Raw genomic sequence first — 18,664 nt, forward strand, 5'->3', positions numbered from 1 at the left:
ATCTGTGCCAGCACAGAGCTCACTAATGCCAGTTCTGCTTGGAAACAAGGTGGACACGGGGTAGCAGCAAGCAGTAGTTGCCCTTTCCAAGCAGTAACCTTGTCATAATTTAAGTCACACCCCCATTAAGAAAATGTTACACAGTTTTCTAGCTGCCAGAGAGGTGGGAATTTGAAGGAAGAAAAAGAAATGGAGGGATATGAGAGAGAAAAGGCATTTGAATGGGTGAAATGAAAAATGGTGTAGAAGGAGAGACAAAGATAAATTATTCGTTGGGTGTCTTCTCTGCACCTGGAGCTAGTCCTCAGTTGGACAGATAATCCTCTATACTTCTCAACCTTATTCCATTTTTCTGAATGACACGGCTGGAGCAATTTACAGCTGATGACGTTTTACATCTCTTTGCTATGTTGGGAAAGGGCTCTGCTGTGCCTGCACAGGCATGTGGAGTTTTCATGTGACTGCTTCATATCAAGTTTCTGATACCTCAGCAAAACAGAATAATTTTTAATAACTTATTTTCAAATAATTTTGACATATTAGGAAATGGCAATATTTTGTTATTTGGACGTTCCAAAATCTAGGTATTTGTGGACATTCCTCATAATGGTAGTCAAGAGGGCACCAACAACCGATGCAAATTTTGGATTGAGGAGATAGTGAAATGGTGGAAGTATGAGATTTATTCAAATAATTATATTTAGTAATTGCTCTTTTAAGTAACTGTCTTAACTACTCTGCTGTTAAACAACTAAAATTATGATTAGCCATAACAATGAAATATATCAAAATTTCTTTTCTTTTTTTAAAGGATCTGCTTTTGCTAAAGCAAAACCTGAAAGTCCTTGGACATCTCTGACCCGCAAAGGAATCGTGAGAGTTGTTTTCTTTCCGTTCTTCTACAGGTGGTGGCTACAAGTGACATCGAGAGTCATCTTTTTCTGGCTGCTTGTTCTTTACCTTCTTCAAGGTAGAGTTGGATTATAGGATCAGCTTCAGCTGAATGCCTTATTTTAACCATATGGAAGCTGCTGTATGTTAGTTGGGTCACTTTATGCTGTTAAGGTTCATTCCAATATTTTCTGAAATACTGGAATGACACAGTCCCAAGCATGTGTCTTTTGGTTAACACTTATTTTACATATATAAAGGGGGCATACTGAAAATGTAAAGATTTCCTCACAAGCTTTCTTCTGCATTTAGCACACATGTGAGTTTGTCATTTCTGTATATAATTTAGGTTTCCAGGACTGTCTACTTTAGTTCAGGACTGAGCAATATCAAAGAAACCTTTGTCTTAGGCTGTGTACTTTCTCTTGGGCTTTTAGTCTTTCTGCTATTTGTGCAGATCAAGAGCTGTGGTCAAGAAGTAAGCAAGGCCAAATCTGCCAAGGTGTGTGCAGCTTGTGCAGCCTGGTAGGATGATCTGTTTGACCAGTTTCCAGTTGTCCTTCCATGTGTTATTTTGTCACATCAGAGACAGTGAACTTCTAGCTTATACTTTAGTCAGACCTCAGCCATGCTCCTGAATGACTGGCAAATGGGGGGCTTATTGTCCTATGTACTTCTGCTGGTTTTTCCATTGCAATGGGGAGACTATGCATCTGAATTTTATACGTCCTAGATTATAGAAGGACTTTTGGGCAACTGTTAATGAACAGAAGGTAGTTCACAGCTTTTGGGATGCTCAGTCTTGAGTTCTAGTTATCTGGCTTTGTGCTTCTCTTAGTTATATGTAACATACAAGAGGAAAATTAGAAAGGGAAGAATGTAATGTAGTGAATCAGTATCTAACTGTGAAAGTCACTAGAAGAATAAGTGTATCAGAAGTGTGTATAACAGAAATGGAACAGAAGGTTAATGAAAGTTGAGAGCAATTTAAGTACCCTGAGAAGCTAAATGGCTGATAATTTTTCCACTGAAATGCAATTAAAATACAATATTACTTTTTCAATTTTGCCATCTGTCCTTGCAGTTGAAAATCACTGTATCATTTGGAAATTGTATTTAAAACAAGAAATGGAGTTTTGGGGGGGGGGGAAAAAAAAGTCAGTGCCTCTTGTGTGGTGATGTTAGCAGCTATAAAATGAATTTCACAGTGCCAGTGCCCCAAAAGTTGAAATAGTGACAAATAGTCATGTGGTCTCCTATCAAAACTACTTATCCCCATTTCCAAGACAGATGCTTAAGAAGTATTGTTGCTTATGTTAGCATTTATATATACTATGGTAAGTGATCCCATAGTGTTAATAATTAAATAAATGTTAAAACAACCCCCCTCAAGCCTCTACTTCTAGCACTTCTATATACATTTTGCTTATATTTTACTCAGAAGGTGTGCTCAGTTATTAATTTAATAGAAAATCAGTAAGACCAAAACGTCAAGAATCTATTACGAAAACTTTACAACAAAACACTTCGAATTCTGGTGGCCATATTTCTGCCCTGAATCTGAATTTTGTATTGTAGCTTGGACTTTTTGTAATCATGACAGATTCTCATTGACACTGTTTTAAAATAGTTTGACTTTATTTTGTTTATATATTTTTAGTTAAATAATTTTATTTAATTATGAAGCATTTTCTATAGATTTATGAACTGCATTACTTGGAATTATTGCTTTGAAATTTATTAGCTTTAGCAGGATACATGCTAGCACTTATGTAAGTTTACAGAAAAGAATTCTTTCCTTGGCTGTAGATTTAAACTCCAGATTTTATTTGCACTGGTTTCCTTTAGTATAAAGCATTTATAAGATTAGCAAAATGTGTGATAAGAGAACTACAGAGAAATGTTTTTTGTCCAAGGTCATGGAACAGACAGATAAATTAAGGTAGAAGTTAAACCTTTTTCTTCTGACTCCTTATCCATTTAGTTTATAGCATTACCTCATTTTTACTTTAAAAATGTTTCTATAGGAAAATGAAGTGTGAAATTATAGTGTGTATCTATTGTGTATTTCTTAAGTATGAAACAAGAAACTTCAATAGTGATATGATTTTTTATTGTGGTGAGGTACATATATATGTATATATGCATTTTTAAACTTCATAAGGCAAATATTTCAAAGCTTTAAATGCTGTAAAAATAAGTGCTTGGTCTTTGAAATGTACAGTTGCTTTCTTTGATACAGCTTTTTGCTCTAAGTGATATAATTTCATTTGTGCCCATTTCACAAAATAAACCACTGTCATTTGGAAAAGTACAAGTCCAAATACTGTAAGTAAAAAAAGAAAAGTGGTGTGAGAAATTCTGTTCTGAGACCTAGCTGTTGGTAGAAGCAATTCTAGGATAATCTGAACTACAGCGTATTGACACACTGGGCAGAAAGAAGTGCTTGGGTCTCCTTCCTGTCTTACTGAAAAGATCAGGAGATTGGTAACATTTTCTTAAATCTGTGGGAATCTGCAATCTACAGATTTGTATCTTCTGGAAGAAGATGACTTCTTCTGGAGCACTATGCTAAATGTTTTTTAAGTAGCAGAAGAAACCTTGTAGTGACATTTGAAATTGTTTTGTGGAGGCCTACTCCTGCAAGTCATTTCACATGGATCTGTAGAGCTCTGTGTTCTCAGAAGTGTATGTTTGTCCAAATTGTATGGTAGGAGTCAAAACTGACTACTTATTTACACTTTATATCTTATAAAGCTAATTGTATGTGTGAGAAACGCAGAGAACCTCATTTAGAAAGAGGTAATATTATCTGTACCTTTTACCATCTGTCCCTTTTTCTGTTTATTTTTTAGTAAGTTGGATTTCTCATTGATGCATACTGTCTTTCTGAAAAACCTCATATGGCAAAAACTTAGTCCCCATATAGTAGTAAGAGATGCCCTATGTGTTCTGCCTAAGACTTCTGTGCTTTAATTTAGGAAAAAGACTGATGGGGAATTAGAAATAGATTACTACAATAAAAAATAATTCCATTGTTTTGTACATTCACCGTGTTTCTAATACTGGTTACCTTGCTAAAGATTATTTCATGAAAAACATGTCCAGTCTCCTTTTAGTGGAAAGCATCACATCCAAGTGTCTACTGTGTTAGCCGTGGCTTCATGTGATATTTTAGGTGTTTGAATGTGGCACATAAATTTGCATATGGCTGTATTTTTTTTTCAATTAATTTTACTAGAGAACTGTGAAAGCTGTTGAACTTGTACCATGTATTTCTTGTGCTAGGAATAGATCTAAGTTATAGGACTTTCACTTCTTAATGGTACAAGAACAAAACCAAGTTTTCATGGGATGTGCGGATGTTAGGCACAGAGAATTATTCCCCTGTTCTGTTTCTGAATTGTTTCTTGGAGTTTCTGTTTTTTTTTCTTGATAGCTTCTCTCAGCTGTGTTACAGCACAGAACACAGAGCTTCAAGCCATAGAAGCAGAGCAACAAAAACATACAATAAGCAGAGAAAAGAGAGGGATTGCCTCTTCTGTCTGCCCCATGCCTGTTGAATGTGTTTAGATTGACTTGAAGCCTGTAAAGACATTTCTAAGTTGTAGAAGTGTTTGGGCTCTGGGTACAGGAGCAAGAAGAGCTGTGTGGGTGTTGACTATATATGAAAAGCTGGTTATAGGGTTACAAAGTTAACAGTTAACTATGGAATTGGAAGCTGCCCCTTTTCCAACCACAAGTGCTAGTTGGAGTCCTGGTCACTTCAGCTGGACTACCTCATAGTTTACATGGTTTGTCTTTGATCTTTCCTCATTACTAGAAAATATACACCCAAGTATATATGAAATGTATAGAGGGTTGCACTTACGCATGTCTGTCTATCCAAATGGGCAATTTTGTCCTTTGACTGGAATACGGAGTTTAAAATGCATTCTGCTAGAGAATATAAAGTTTCTAGTCTCAGGTCTGTTGGTTGTTACAGTGTCGAAACAGATGTATGGTTCCACAGAATCACAGGCTAGTTGAGGTTGGCAGGGATCTCTGGAGATTGTCTTATCCTAACCCCTGCTCAGAGCAGGGTCAGCTAGAACAGGTTGCTCAGGGCTGTGTCCAGTCAGGGTTTGAATATCTCCAAGGATGGAGACACTTCAACCTGTCTGGACAGTCTGCTCCTGGTTTGAGTCCTGCACTCACCTAACCTGTTGCACTATGCTGCATCATTCTAGGTCATACAGAATTAAATTTATTTGGACTGCTTTAAGGATAACATTTGCTTTTTGTTTTTGTCTCCTACTGAAGTTTCACCTTAATTTAAAATTGTTTCCTGACGGATCTGGCTTTCCAAATACTTTTTTCTCCCGCCCCCCTTACTTCATTCTGCTGCCTTTTTTTGAGCAATAGCTATAATATCACAAGTGTAAAAGAAGAGATGGATATTAAGGCAGTAGGCAACTGTTTAAATCATTATTACTGCCTATTTCATTGCAATTATAATTCCTTCCTCTCAGAATTACCTGGGTTGGTTTAAAATGCAGGTAACAGACTACATCTGACTGTTTCTCTTTTTAACAAAAGCCATATAACGAGTTGGCTGTTTCAGACGTTTCAAATATTGAACTCAACTTCATTTCCCTTCTTTTCCAGTTGCTGCTGTAGTGTTATTCTATACAGCCCAAAGCCCACATAATATACCTCTGACAGAAGTAATTGGGCCAATATGGCTAATGTTGCTACTTGGAACTGTGCACTGTCAGATTGTTTCAACACGAACTCCTAAGCCACCTCCCAGCACAGGGGGTAAAAGAAGAAGGTATAGTCAATGTTAAAGTACTTATCATTTAGGATTGTTAAACTATTCTAAAGAATGTGCATGAAGAAATATAGGGCTTTACACTCTCTGCTTTGCAACAGATGAGAAATTGGTGCTCTGTTGTTATCTGAAATTTATAATGGGTGCTTAATTGGAGCTCTTTAACTTTTATGCATTGACTAATTTATGCAGTGTTTTATTTGAATTTTAATGCATTGAATCTGACATTTTGTCTCAAAAGAGTTTGTATCTGAATAGTGGTGAAGTGACAGTATTTTATCTTACTGCAAATTTAGCTTTAGAACTCTGTGCAATACTGACTAATTTCTGTGGGAAACATACATTAAAGGAGATGCTATTGGAAGCGTAGAACTTAAGTCTTCCAGCACTTCACTGAGTATGGTTTACTACAGTGAATTGTCCCATTAAAATGGGAAAACCTGCAGTAGTGAATTTTGCGGGTCTAAGCTTCTGATGACGAGTTGAAATGTATGTGTTATGATAATGAATAAGTGTTATGCATAGTTTTATTAAATGGGGCTTATTAAATTGATGTGATAAAGTTTTAGCAAAATATTTTGAAATCTTGCTTGTTTTTGCATGCTTAAACTGCTGAACACGTTATAGAACTAGTAGATTGCACTTTATAAAGCTACCTTCCAATTTTAATCTCTTCTGATGAAGGAAATTAAGGAAAGCAGCACATTTGGAAGTACATAGGGAAGGAGATGGCTCTAGTACCACAGATAACACACAGGAGGGAACAGTGCAGAGCTACGGTACAAGCACCTCTTGCAGTATTGGCGCTGTCTTCAGAGATATCTGGCATGCTGCTTTCTTTTTATCAGGGTTTGTATTTATTCAAGGCTACGTATGTGTTAGAGATGCACTATCCCTTTTCTAAATAAGTAAACATTGATGTAATGATTAAACTTTTGTTGATCTAGGTTTTGTAAAACTACATAGTAAACTCACCTCAGTATTTGAACATGTACTAATGTGTTGTTTCTTGAATTTGCAAATGCTGATGCAATAATTTTGAAAAGATATTGAACTAACTTTTAGTTAAATTATATTTTGATGTAGGAGTACTCTGTGGGCTATCAGGAATGAACCAACTCTGTTCATTTCTCAATTTTAATCCAATGAGAAAATTCGACTCTTTAATTTTACTTTATTGCATTAGCTGCTTATTACTCTGAGAGAATGCTTATTGAATTCTGTCACTGTCATCAAATAACAGACTTTTCCTGAAGGAAAAGCCTTCAGGATACAAATCGGCACAGCGTTTAGTTTATAAATAAACATCAAAGATATATTTTCTAATGATGGGAAGAACCATCTAACCCTGTTACTTTCCAGAGCTGTTTTGCAAATGATCGATCTGCTAATGCAGTGCTCTGGGCAAATAAAAAGTTTTTTAAAAAAACATTCTATAGCAGTCTGTGTTCAAGATATGCTCTACACGCAGCATTGTGAGTGCTATATATCAGCATTAATTGAGAGAAAATATGCTCATAAAATTGTATGAAATAGAGAAAAGGGATACTGCAAGTTATTACATTGATGTTTTGTTGTGCATGCTGCATCTTAAACATGGCAACACTAACATGTCTGTCATACTTGTGATATGTGCTCTTAACCACTGGTAAAGCTTATCTTATGTTACATTCCAGGAATATCTAGTTGCAACTCTGGAGAAGTTTTAAAAATGTTTAAAAATATTGCAAGAAGAGAGTTCATCTGACTTTTTCCTGTGTAGATTAAGCTAGCTTTGACAAACTATGAGTCATAGTAATAGACACCACTGCTGTTCTTTGGGTCTGTATGCATTATTTTCTGGTATGTTTGGAGTGTAATCCTCTAAACTTTTGAATGTTTTCCATTTACTGAAGGTAGTGATCTGCAATAAGAGGAGGACTGTTGTAAGATTCTTTTTTTTTTTTCCTTACCTCCCCTCATATTGGGCTCAGTGTTTTCATTTGAGAAGGGCTGTGTGGGACTTGGCTCTAAGGACTTGTTTAAACCATTTAATGAGAGGTAGTGTGTATATATATAGATGTTAAGCCTCAATAATGACTACTTAGTATATACAGTATCATCAAAGGATAAAGAGCACAGAGTAACTGAGAATACTGTAAATAGCCCTTACTCATTTGTTACCTCTTCAGTTGCAGAGGCACGGTTGTTTGTATGTCTGGAGCCATACAAACCATATCAGGAACTTGTCTAGCTGAAAAATAACCTTTTTTTCCCAGGAGGTCATGCAGATCAGTTTCTTCATGTAATTTTTTCCATGGTAATGCAAACAGTTTTCTCAGCACAGTGGGATGGCGAAGTGAGGCTGGGAATGAGTAAGCAGGAGCGCAGCGTGGAGTACATTGACTACTTGGTGATGTTGCTGAAGAAAATCTTATGAAACCTCAGTGCAAGGAAGTACAAGTGGCATCTGTCCTGTTTCTTAAGACATATTGTGAAGCTCTTCAGATAAGCAGATTAGAATGTTTCATTAGTGTTTATTTACAGCAGTTTTTCACATATTAAGCTTTGACATACCATTTCCTGGAGCTCTAAGTATAGGTCTTAAACACATGATTTCAAAATTAACCTTAGAAATTATGTTCTTTGCTTCAGAGCACGACCCTGTGTACGTAGACTATTTTCCTACACTCAGGTCACTGGTAATCTGGAACTGTGTATTCAGTAAATATCCTCTTGAATGGTAGAACTCCATCTGACTAATGAAATATAATTCTAAACTTTAATTCAGCACAGGGGCAATTTAGAAAATACTAATTACTAGTTTTACTGGAAAGGAGGGCAATATCCAAATAAGTAATTTATTCAGAATGTAGTACTGATTTGGGACACTGCTCTCTGTATGTGTCCTTACTCCAGTTATGGAAATCTTACAATTGTAGCTTCTTTAAAAGTTTTGCAGCGTGAGCAGGTAGGAGAGCTTTTTGACCAACCCCCATGAAAATACATGGGAATAGAATAGAATACTTGACAGTGAAAATCTGCAGTCTTCCAGAAACTTGATTTAAATCTTCCTTAATATTTTTCTCTAGCTAATGCATGAATAAGACTGAAAGTCATTCTTGACTTAGGTCTTGCGTATGTTCAAGTTTCTTAAGACCTTGGATTTATTCACAGTGTTGTCCTGTCTTGCTCTTAAACACTTTTAATTCTAGCAAGAAATTAAAAAAGTTGATTAATGATGTATATATACAGTAATTATAGGAAATTATACATTTCTATCAGATAGGGAAGTATTGTTTATGTTTGTTATTGTTGTTTTTTTCCTTTAACACAGTATAGTGTATGAAAGTGTAACTTTAAGCCCAAATGTATGCTTTTTTGGCTTGAAGCTTACACTTAAATTTAGGGATTATTACAAAAAATAACTTTGGTTTCTATGTTAGAAACAAATTAAAAACTTCAGTCAGGTTACCTGTTTTTCAAAATGAGCATTAGTTGATATCAGACTAGTATTTGTCTTGTAGTTTTAGCACTTAAACATTGCTTGAGTAGTGAAGTCCTATCTGAACAAATTACACATACATGCATACATACGTTCTTCTTTTATCTATTCCTACTCAACTGTTTGAGGCTACTTCTTCCTAGTAGCTTTCAAGTTTCATGTGAAATGTATAAAAACTTCTCAAATCAAACTTGGAAGAGTTGTCCTGTTATTCCACTCATACAGCTTAGTAACTTGTGGAGTAACTCTGACTGAATGTGTGTATGTATGTATGTGATGAGAACTGCATTACCTTTTACACTGCTAAAAATAAATTTTTAAAAAGTGCCAAAAGTATATCTAATACATTAAAAATTGACCTCTCTGGGTTCTTGATTATTGCAGCTAATTTAATATTAGTGCTACATCTTTAGTGCTCACAAACGAGCTTATTGAAACTTATTATTTCACAATGAGTTGCCACTGAAAGGCTGATATTTGCTTTATTCCAGAAGTAGAACAGCAGATTTTTCCATTAAATAATAAGCTAAGCTTTCTCTTCAGTTGTCTTATCTTCATTAACTGAATTAAACAGTGACATCATGGAATGGCACAGAAATAAAGTTCTAACATGTTTACTGTTGATAGTTTGACCTTTTTGTCCAAAGCCTCAATAATGTTTTAGATGATCTTAACAGACCTTCTGTATGCAAGCTACCACATTGGTAATCTGCAAATGGGAGGCTTACTGCTTCTCCACCACAAAACACATGCTAAAGCATCTTGCTGTCTCTTTACATTTGTAAGCTTATAATAAAAATTAATCCATGCAAGTATAAAATAACTATAGAAAGTATCTCTGCTGGTTTTGTACTAATTTAGAAATAAAGTTGACTAAGAATTTTGGGAATAGGTCAGGGAATAGTAGGTGACTTCTATAGCTTTGCTGTTAGCTTTCTTCCAGGAAGGGGTGAAGGAAGGTGGAATTAGATTAAAGATGGAAAAGGAGAATGAAACACCTTAGTAATGTTGTCTCTTCATTATTTTGTCTGCATTCCCACAGATTAATTGTTCCTTTTTGGATTTCTCCATTTTTATCCAGCTCTCCCTAGCCATTTTTTGTGTTCAAGTCTCCCCTGTATATGTGGAATACCTTGGGAGGAATGTGAGGAGACTATCCCAGTTCTTCCAATTTGTTCAATGTACATATTAAAAAGGAATTTAATCTTCTACTGTGTAATCTAAGCTCTCACAGAATGCCTCACTCCTTAAAGAGAAAGGTGATGTGTATTCCCTCATAAGAGCACCAGATCAATTGAACAGATTCTTGATACTTTTATGACCTATGTCCAGTGTTCTACTTTTAATAAAAATAGAAAAGTCTGGAAACTTGATTTATAACACTTTTTTTTTTTTCCACACAAGTGTTCTTGTTCTCAAAATCTAATAAATACAAGATATTAATTGCTTTTCTGATTTTTTTTTTCCATGTCATTTACTTTGAGAATACAGAAGTTTAAGTGACGACTTAAAGTGGTCTCTATTAATAAGGTTTCAAGCTGCTATTCCTTTTCATCCCTTCATCAACTGCACTTTGTAATTTGAAGGTGTAATCATCCAAATGTTTGCTTTGAGAAAGCCTTTTTCTGGCATTAGATATTTTTGCTGCTACATCTATTGACTGGATGAGGGCCTTGTCTTGAGAATGTTATGGAAGACTATTTGTCAATATTAGTAGTCTTAATAATAATACAGAAGCATAATTCATAGACTTTTTTTGTGATTTGGAAACAGGCTTAATTAGTGTGTTTGTAAGATATATCAAAATATGTTGCCGGGGTGTTACTGGATAATATGGAAAAGGGTTAATCATCTTCTGTTTAGTCGAGTTGCTAATAAGCAGAGTGAATTTAAAACAACAAAAAATATCTATGTACAGGGTACTAAATAGCATGTTTGTTTGCAGCTTCAGGAAGTGGCATATTTGCTTTGAATTAGTAACACCTGAAGAAACTTTAGCATACCTCTTTTTTTTATTAAGACAGCAAAGTTTCTCCTTTACATTTGAGGCTTGTGGTTCTTCTATTGCCAAAGTTGCTGTAAAGTTTTAGTTTTAAAACATAGGTTTCCTTTTCTCTTCTGTCAGTAACTAATGATATGATTTTCTTTCAGACACTGACAATTTCTTTTATAACAGTTTTAGGAGAGAATGATGTGTATTACTTAGAAGATGAAATAGTTACAAATATTGCATCAAATGTTAATATTAGCTTGTGGTCATCTTAGTAGTAACACTAAAACATGGGTTGAGAGGGATAAGCAGGATTTAGACTGGGAAAAAATGGAGAGAGTCATTAATTTAATACATGTATTTGTTTGAAATATAGATCTAAGAAAGCAAAAAACTCAATAGATAAATCCACTGAGACTGATAATGGCTACGTGTCCCTTGATGGGAAAAAGACAGGTAAAAGCAGTGAAGAATGTATGCAGGCCCATGAACGTCGGTGTGAGGTGATTAAGCCAGAAGAGTCAGGGTGGAGCACTGCAACAGTGAGGGATGCCTTCAACAATCACAGTCATCACAAAGTAAGTGTGCTTCATTGCTTTCAAAGAAGGATTATTAATTTGTCAAATGGTATGTGAGTTGTATTTTATGATGCTTTTGATGCATTCCTATCTAATTTATCCTTAAAAATGTTTTTAAAATGAAATTAGGCTTAGGGTCCTGGAGCTGAAAATTATGTTAAGTCTTCTTATTTCATCCTTATTCCTAGCCTTTCCTTTTTCTTGTAGGGAGGATCCTTACTGACATCTAAGCATTCTTTGCCATTCTGTATTTCAGTGCACAAATTTGTGTGCTGTCTTTGTGTGTTTTTTTTCAGACCAACTAAACACACTGTACTTTTTCCTGCCTCTTTGATACTCTGGGCACAGGTCTGTCTCTGTGCAAAAATGGAACAAATTTTGGATTACTGACAATTTGTACTTTTGAGGTCATTCTGAGTATTTGCCTGTGAATAATTTTTTTTTAATCTCCGTAGAAGATGAGGAAAGCACGATTTCCCTCTCACAGTGAAGTAGGCAGGACTCTTTATAGTGAGGAACAGGGATGAGATGGAAACATATGAAGCAGAACTTTTAATTTGGCTGGGTCTGATTATCTCCTGGATATCCTATTTTCATCTTACTGTTCTATGGGATAGCTTTTCCAAAATGTTTTTCCTGGCTCTCTTGTCATTGGCATTTGAACATATATTGACTGCCACTACAGCTCTTATACTTGACTCTGTCTCACTAGTATTTACCATCAATGAACAATCATAGCAAGGGCTTTTCCATGATAATATCAAAGGGAAAGTCTACAAGTGCACATTTTTAGAAAGGAAGGGCATTCTTTGTGGATTGAATAGTCAAATTACTTAACCCTTTAAAGATCCATATGATTTAAGTCAGAGTGAAGGTTCATCTCAGCACTAAAACTTCACTCTGCTCTGCAGAATGTGCTTTCTCAGCAGTGATGGAACTGAGGTTCAGTTGTCTTTATCAATTACAAGCATTTTGCATTCTTGTTGAAATACAACAAAACAAGAATTTTTAAGAAAAAGTAATTTTAAAGAGTTCTAAGTTTCTTTCATAGAACGGATGAGATGTTGTCTATATTTCATTTGCTTGGTGAGTATGCACCCACCTTACGGAGAAGTTGGCAGAGGCTAGAACAGGCTCCTCTTCTCTCCTTCTCATCTCTTCCTCCAAAGACAATCAATGCATTTCAGTGCCACTGCAAAAAGTAGTAAAAAGACACCCCGGACTGTTCTGCCTGTCACTCTTTCTCTGATTTAACTGAGCATAGATAATAATGTTGCAGAAGGAGATTTGATTTCAGTAGAGAACAAGGCTTAGTAAATATGAGTGTTTGTCTTAATCATACTATATTTCTTGTACTAGGATACTCACAGGACCGTGACAAATTTATCAGATGAAGTTTCTAGTGAGGAAGGGCCTGAAACTGGATATTCTTTACGTCGCAATGTAGAACGCACTTCTAGTGATTGTACACTTCGAAACAGGAAATCTCACCATTATAAGAAACACTATCCTCTGGAGGTACGTTCTTTTCCATTGCTTCTTTTCTGTAAATTGTTAAAACTTTTTTGTTTATTATTGAATATATACATTTTCCTCAAACGTTTTTTCTCCTATATTGGATTTTAGGAGACTGTTAATTGTAAGTCATGCTAGTGGGGGACAGGGATTTTCTTTTTTTCATGACAGCGTTTTGAAATTAAGAGTTTTCTATTTAGTTGCTTTGAGCTTCACCCTATTTTTCAGTTTGTTGTAAGAAGCCTAAAATATATTCTGTAGATCTTGCATCAGGTTATGGCCAGCTCTGTTGCTGTCTTTTGACACCACTTATCTCCTCTGGAAACTCGATTTGTTACAGAAACATTAGTAATGGGCAATTTGCAAATTTTCATCATGCTAGTGCTGCTGTTTCTCTCCATTTAATTAGTATTTTGGATTCACTAGCCTTCTTGTGGAGAAGTCTGACTCTACCTCTGAGTTTTCATTCCCTTATGTTTATTGAAACAATCATTTAAAATACTGTCATGACATCTCAACAAAATTGTTAATGCTTAAAAATACTGAAATTTTAAGAGACTTGATGACATCGTAGTTTAGAAGAGGGGAATTCATAGATTACATATTAGCAGAGTCCTTAATTGTAAGGACTCAGACATTGAAAGAGAAAGGGATATGTTATTGTGTTTTCATTTATTTGTTTATAATTTTAAAGAAATTATGCTCTTTTTTGCTAATGGTATGTAACTTAACAGATATATGGATTTTTTTTTTAAAGGCTGTATTGCTATTTTTTCACTAAGACTATGAGAAAAGAGTAAAGAGTAATTTCAGCTCTGACAAAAGTCCACTTACAGATGGGTTTAATAAGCAGAGCCTTGTGAGTAAGCTTTCTACTTGATGTAAGAAATGTCTCCTTAGAAGGGTTCAGATACTGCTTTCTTTGATAATAGTTGCAAAGCCTTGAAGTTGATGCTTTGTGTAAAAACATTATTAGATAATTTTCTCTTCTGTTCTTTCATTTATTTCTCACAGACTTTGGTTAAAAACATGCATAAGGCTAATTGATTTGTGTTTAATGCCTTATGCATGTTTGGTTTAGGATAACTGAACAGGTTGATACTTGGAACTGTTTGTTTCATATTATAGAAGATGTCCCTTGACTGTATATTTTTGCAGCTGGTAGTGCTTGACAAGAGGAAGCAAAAAGACATGATTACAGTTAATTTTTTTTTTCAGCTTAAATATATTTTTTTCTTTCATAGAGTGCTTCAGAGGGGAAGACTAGATATCTTCAGAAACTGAAGAGACTAAATTTGCTCTGTGTGTAACTTTGGCACTAATATTTTACACTTGTTCCCCATTACTTATCTGATTGATGCCATGAAAGAGGAAGCCTTTCTTTGTTGTTACAAACTCGCCTCCCCCACACGATTACAAAGGAAACGAAACAATAGTTTTCAAATCTGTGAAAGCTTTCTTTGTATTTAAAAAAAATAAATTAGTGAAGTCAGTGGATATACTCTCAAGTTCTATCCTACATTTTCCTTTATCTTCATGTTTATTTGTCAACTTAACTGTTGTTTGAGCAAGCATTTTTAATGTTCTTTATGAACTTCAGGACTCAGTGGTACTCAGTAGTGACTGCCTTCTATAAATGTGTGTTTTGGCTCTTTTTTTGGAAAAAAAATATTTCCGAGTCTCTGCATTGATGAGGTTCCTCACTTTGAAAGAGAAAGAGAAAGAGTTCAGACCAATTTTTTCTAAATATTTCTTTGCAAAATTGCTGACATAAAATACATTAAGCATGATTTTCAGGGAGAACAAAGAACATTTCTTCAGATAGTCATGCATTACAAATCATATCAATTCGGTAGGTCTGCTGAAACATTGCTTGATTTTTTTTTTTTTTTTTTTTTAGTGTAAAAAATTGTGCATATTCTTGAGAGAAACTAATAGAAAGAAATAAATTTTGTGTTAAGAGGGAACAGAAGTTGCCAGAGAAAGGCAATGAGTAGGATGGTACTGCTTTTAAGACTACCTACTGTCTTGCAGGAAATGGATTCTGTTTACTGTAGAAAGTAGTTTAAAGCTCTGCATTCTTGTTCTGAAAAGAACATTAGATTGTTTTATAAGTATGCATGGGGAGATCTGAATGTCCCAAACTTAATATTTTTCTTTCTTTATCTAAGATATAGGTAAAATTTGAATGTAATAAGGCATGCTTGTTTCTCAAGTACGGGTTGTTTAAAATAATTAAAATTGTATGGATGACTATGTAGATTACACTTATACCTAGCAGTAGCTATGTATAATCTTGCTTATTTTCGCTCTCTATGCCTGATGTATCACTGTCTTCAAACAAGCACGCTCTGTCTTTGAGGTGTGGTAATAGTAACAATGTGGGAATGTGATTTGCAGGGGAGTCAATTCCTCTTCTATTACAGGCTCTTAGATTTAGAATGTACTTCCGGAACATATCAAGCTTTCTTTTAAAACTATTTAAATTGTGTCCACATGAGTTGCTTGAGAGGCTATTTGAGTGCCTCAGGTCTTGGATGACTAGAAATATCTGTCCCTTCTTCCTCCAGGGCCTTGCCCTTTCTAGAGAAAGAATTCCTTACTATATGTAAGTTAATAAGTAGCTAAAGTACTTCAACTCCAACAACTAGAGACAGAAAAATCAAATGTCAAATTAATTTAAAATACTTTGTGAATGATGCTTTTCTCACTCTGTCACATTTCTGTATTACAATTTCAGTCCAGCATATACGGCTTTAGGCCTCACTTGTGTCTTTCACATTTTCACTAAAATAATGAAGCTGTAAAGTGTTTTAAAAGAGGCTTAACTTATAGCTTATAAAATTAGAGACATAGTTGGAGTCTGTGGCTTGATAATTGCTGTTAAAGTATAAATTAATGAGTTCTAAAAATCTGTAAAATAGTTATTTCCTTTTAATAGTTCATATGATTTGATTCTACATTATGTGACCCCCTACCCAACAAAGCAGGGACCATGGATGGTTACTTGTGTTTGTACAGTGTCTAAAAATGTGCAACCTCTTAGACACTCCTTTAATAAACATGTAATTTTTTTCTGATGAGAAAGATAATAGATTGGAACATAAAAAACAGGTAAATGCAGATTCACTAATTTGAACTTTATAAATGTTCTGTCAGGAAACAATGTAGAATAAAAAAGCTTCATCAATTCCAATGTGTATTTTAATTTCAGGACACACCTAAATCAGGTACTAGCTGCAGTTCTCGGTGTTCAAGCTCCAGACAAGATTCTGAGAGTGCAAGGCCGGAATCGGAAACCGAAGATGTGCTGTGGGAGGACCTCTTACACTGTGCAGAGTGCCACTCTTCCTGTAGCAGTGAGACAGATGTAGAAAGTCCTCAAGTGAATCCATGTGTGAAGAAAGAATACAGAGATGACCCATTTCATCAGGTTGGTATCCACCAATTTTGATTACACAGAAGTTCAGTATTATCAGCTTTATCATATGTGAGGAGGCCTGGGAGAAAGAACTATATATTAAATGAAAGTAGCAAAGCCAAAGTGATTTGTTTTAATTATAACAAAGCAAATGTGCTTTCTGCTACTCAGTCATTAATTTGTCAAATGAAGTACATATGACAATATACTGAAGTAGCCTACAGAATATTCACGTGTTCTAGTTCAGGACAAGTACTGATTGATTTGTTTCCTCTGTGGTAGATGGTTCTGTTTGTTTTGGGTTTTTTTTCTTTAGTGGGATTACTTATTTGTGAGCACATATCAGACATCTTTCTGTTTGCTTATATATAAATCTGTATATAAAAAAGCAAACAGAAAGATAACATACATAGTATCTAATGTTATATATGTATATATATGATGTTACATGTGTATTATATATGCCTAAATTCCATTTCGATATAATATTTTTATTTTTATCTTAAAGCTAATAATTTTATTTCCCTTCTTTAATGCTATTCTGTAGCAACATATAGGCAGTCATTTCTGGAAATTTTAGTGTTTGTTGGGCAGCACTTCAGCTGCAGCCTGCCTTGGGTTAATGTTGGACAGAATCCATTGCTAATACTTGATCAGTAACAATTAAGTATTTTTTTATTCATTTGATAAAATCCATTCAAATGTTACAGTGCCAGTTATATTTGTAGTACAAGCTTTATCTTTAAACTGCATGTTGATTGCATTCCAATTTGAACCATTTAACTGAAAAAATTGAGAGAATGTGAAACGTTCTTCTGGGTAAACATGTCATATGTGTTGGTAGTGCATCATCAGTACTAAGGAATGCCATGCAAGAGATGGTGTTAATGCTAGCTAAGGAAAAAAACTTCAAAAGACAGGCTTTTCACTCATAACCAGAATTGAAAAAAAAAAAAAAAAATTAAAAAAATGTTGATTTCCTCAAAAGAGAGAACAATTTGGATTTCATGCAGCCTTTGCTTTTTTTTGATTTAGTAGTTCTTGCCTACATTCCAGTGGAAGGGAAGCCTTACAACAGGGAGTTGAATTGCCGTATATGCATTGACTTTGTTTTTCTGCAGAGGAGTTTTTTCTGTTTGATTATAGACTGTGAATTTTTGAGTTTCAGCTTCTGGTGTTGATACTCCCTCTAGAGGGAGACTTTGGAAATCTGTGATTAAGAAAGTCTTGCAACTAATATTTGTGTTGTTTTAATAATATAAATAATTTTTTTCATACAATCAAAAAAAGGGAAATAATTGAGTACTTATCTGAAATCTTTGTATTCTTTTAGATACTGATAAAGGTTTTTATTTTATTGCTTGCTTTACTTTTAATCAATGATAAATTAAATTTAAAAAATACTATCACATCCCTCCTCCCGTTGCCCCCCCAGCACCACCACTTCCAGTAGCTTGATGCACATAGAGCTCGGTGACCAGGCAGAGTCGAGAGCACTTGAGCACTTTTAATCACCTGAATGGGAGAGGAGTGAGACAGGGCTGAGGGAAGTCAAGAAATGGCTGCAGCAGCAGAACTTGTTGCCTCAACATTTTTCCAGATCCTTCAGTTCTCACTTGGCTCTCTGTTTAGAGTAGAGGTGCCTCAGCCATAAGTGCATTCAGTAGATTAAGCTGGGATTGTTTGGCTCTTGAAGCAGCATGTATTGATTAGACTCCTACCACTCTCTCTGAGTCTTGCCAGATACAGTTAGTATAGGGGGGCCTTAACCATAACAGGGATGGTGAAGTACACAAATATCATTAAAAGCAAATAAAAAAAAATTGTTGGCCTTATGCTCAGCCTGAGAAGAGTACTTTTCAGAATGTTAGGGGAAAAATAATAATCAGGAAAATAAAGTATTCCATTAAACATGTGGCAAAATTAATGATGGCTTATAAGGAGACATTTGTTTTATACCTCTCTCTTCTTT

The 18,664-nt window shown here is 35.0% G+C and overlaps 1 protein-coding gene across 3 annotated transcripts in view; it reads left to right on the forward strand.

The window, feature by feature from the left end:
• The window catches only part of PHTF2 (putative homeodomain transcription factor 2), a 70,813-nt gene that overhangs the window by 34,602 nt on the left and 17,547 nt on the right, over positions 1 to 18,664 (forward strand). Inside the window, exons 5-10 of one of the 3 annotated variants that reach the window (XM_074827882.1) lie at positions 812 to 970; positions 5,539 to 5,704; positions 6,389 to 6,553; positions 11,555 to 11,756; positions 13,116 to 13,274; positions 16,486 to 16,704. In XM_074827882.1, the coding sequence (XP_074683983.1) occupies positions 812 to 970; positions 5,539 to 5,704; positions 6,389 to 6,553; positions 11,555 to 11,756; positions 13,116 to 13,274; positions 16,486 to 16,704 (1,070 nt within the window). The remainder of the gene's footprint in view (positions 1 to 811; positions 971 to 5,538; positions 5,705 to 6,388; positions 6,554 to 11,554; positions 11,757 to 13,115; positions 13,275 to 16,485; positions 16,705 to 18,664) is intronic. The other 2 variants (XM_074827885.1, XM_074827884.1) reach the window with 2 other exon arrangements.

This window comes from Strix aluco, chromosome 5 (genome assembly GCF_031877795.1).
Source record: "Strix aluco isolate bStrAlu1 chromosome 5, bStrAlu1.hap1, whole genome shotgun sequence".
Lineage (NCBI taxonomy): Eukaryota > Metazoa > Chordata > Aves > Strigiformes > Strigidae > Strix > Strix aluco.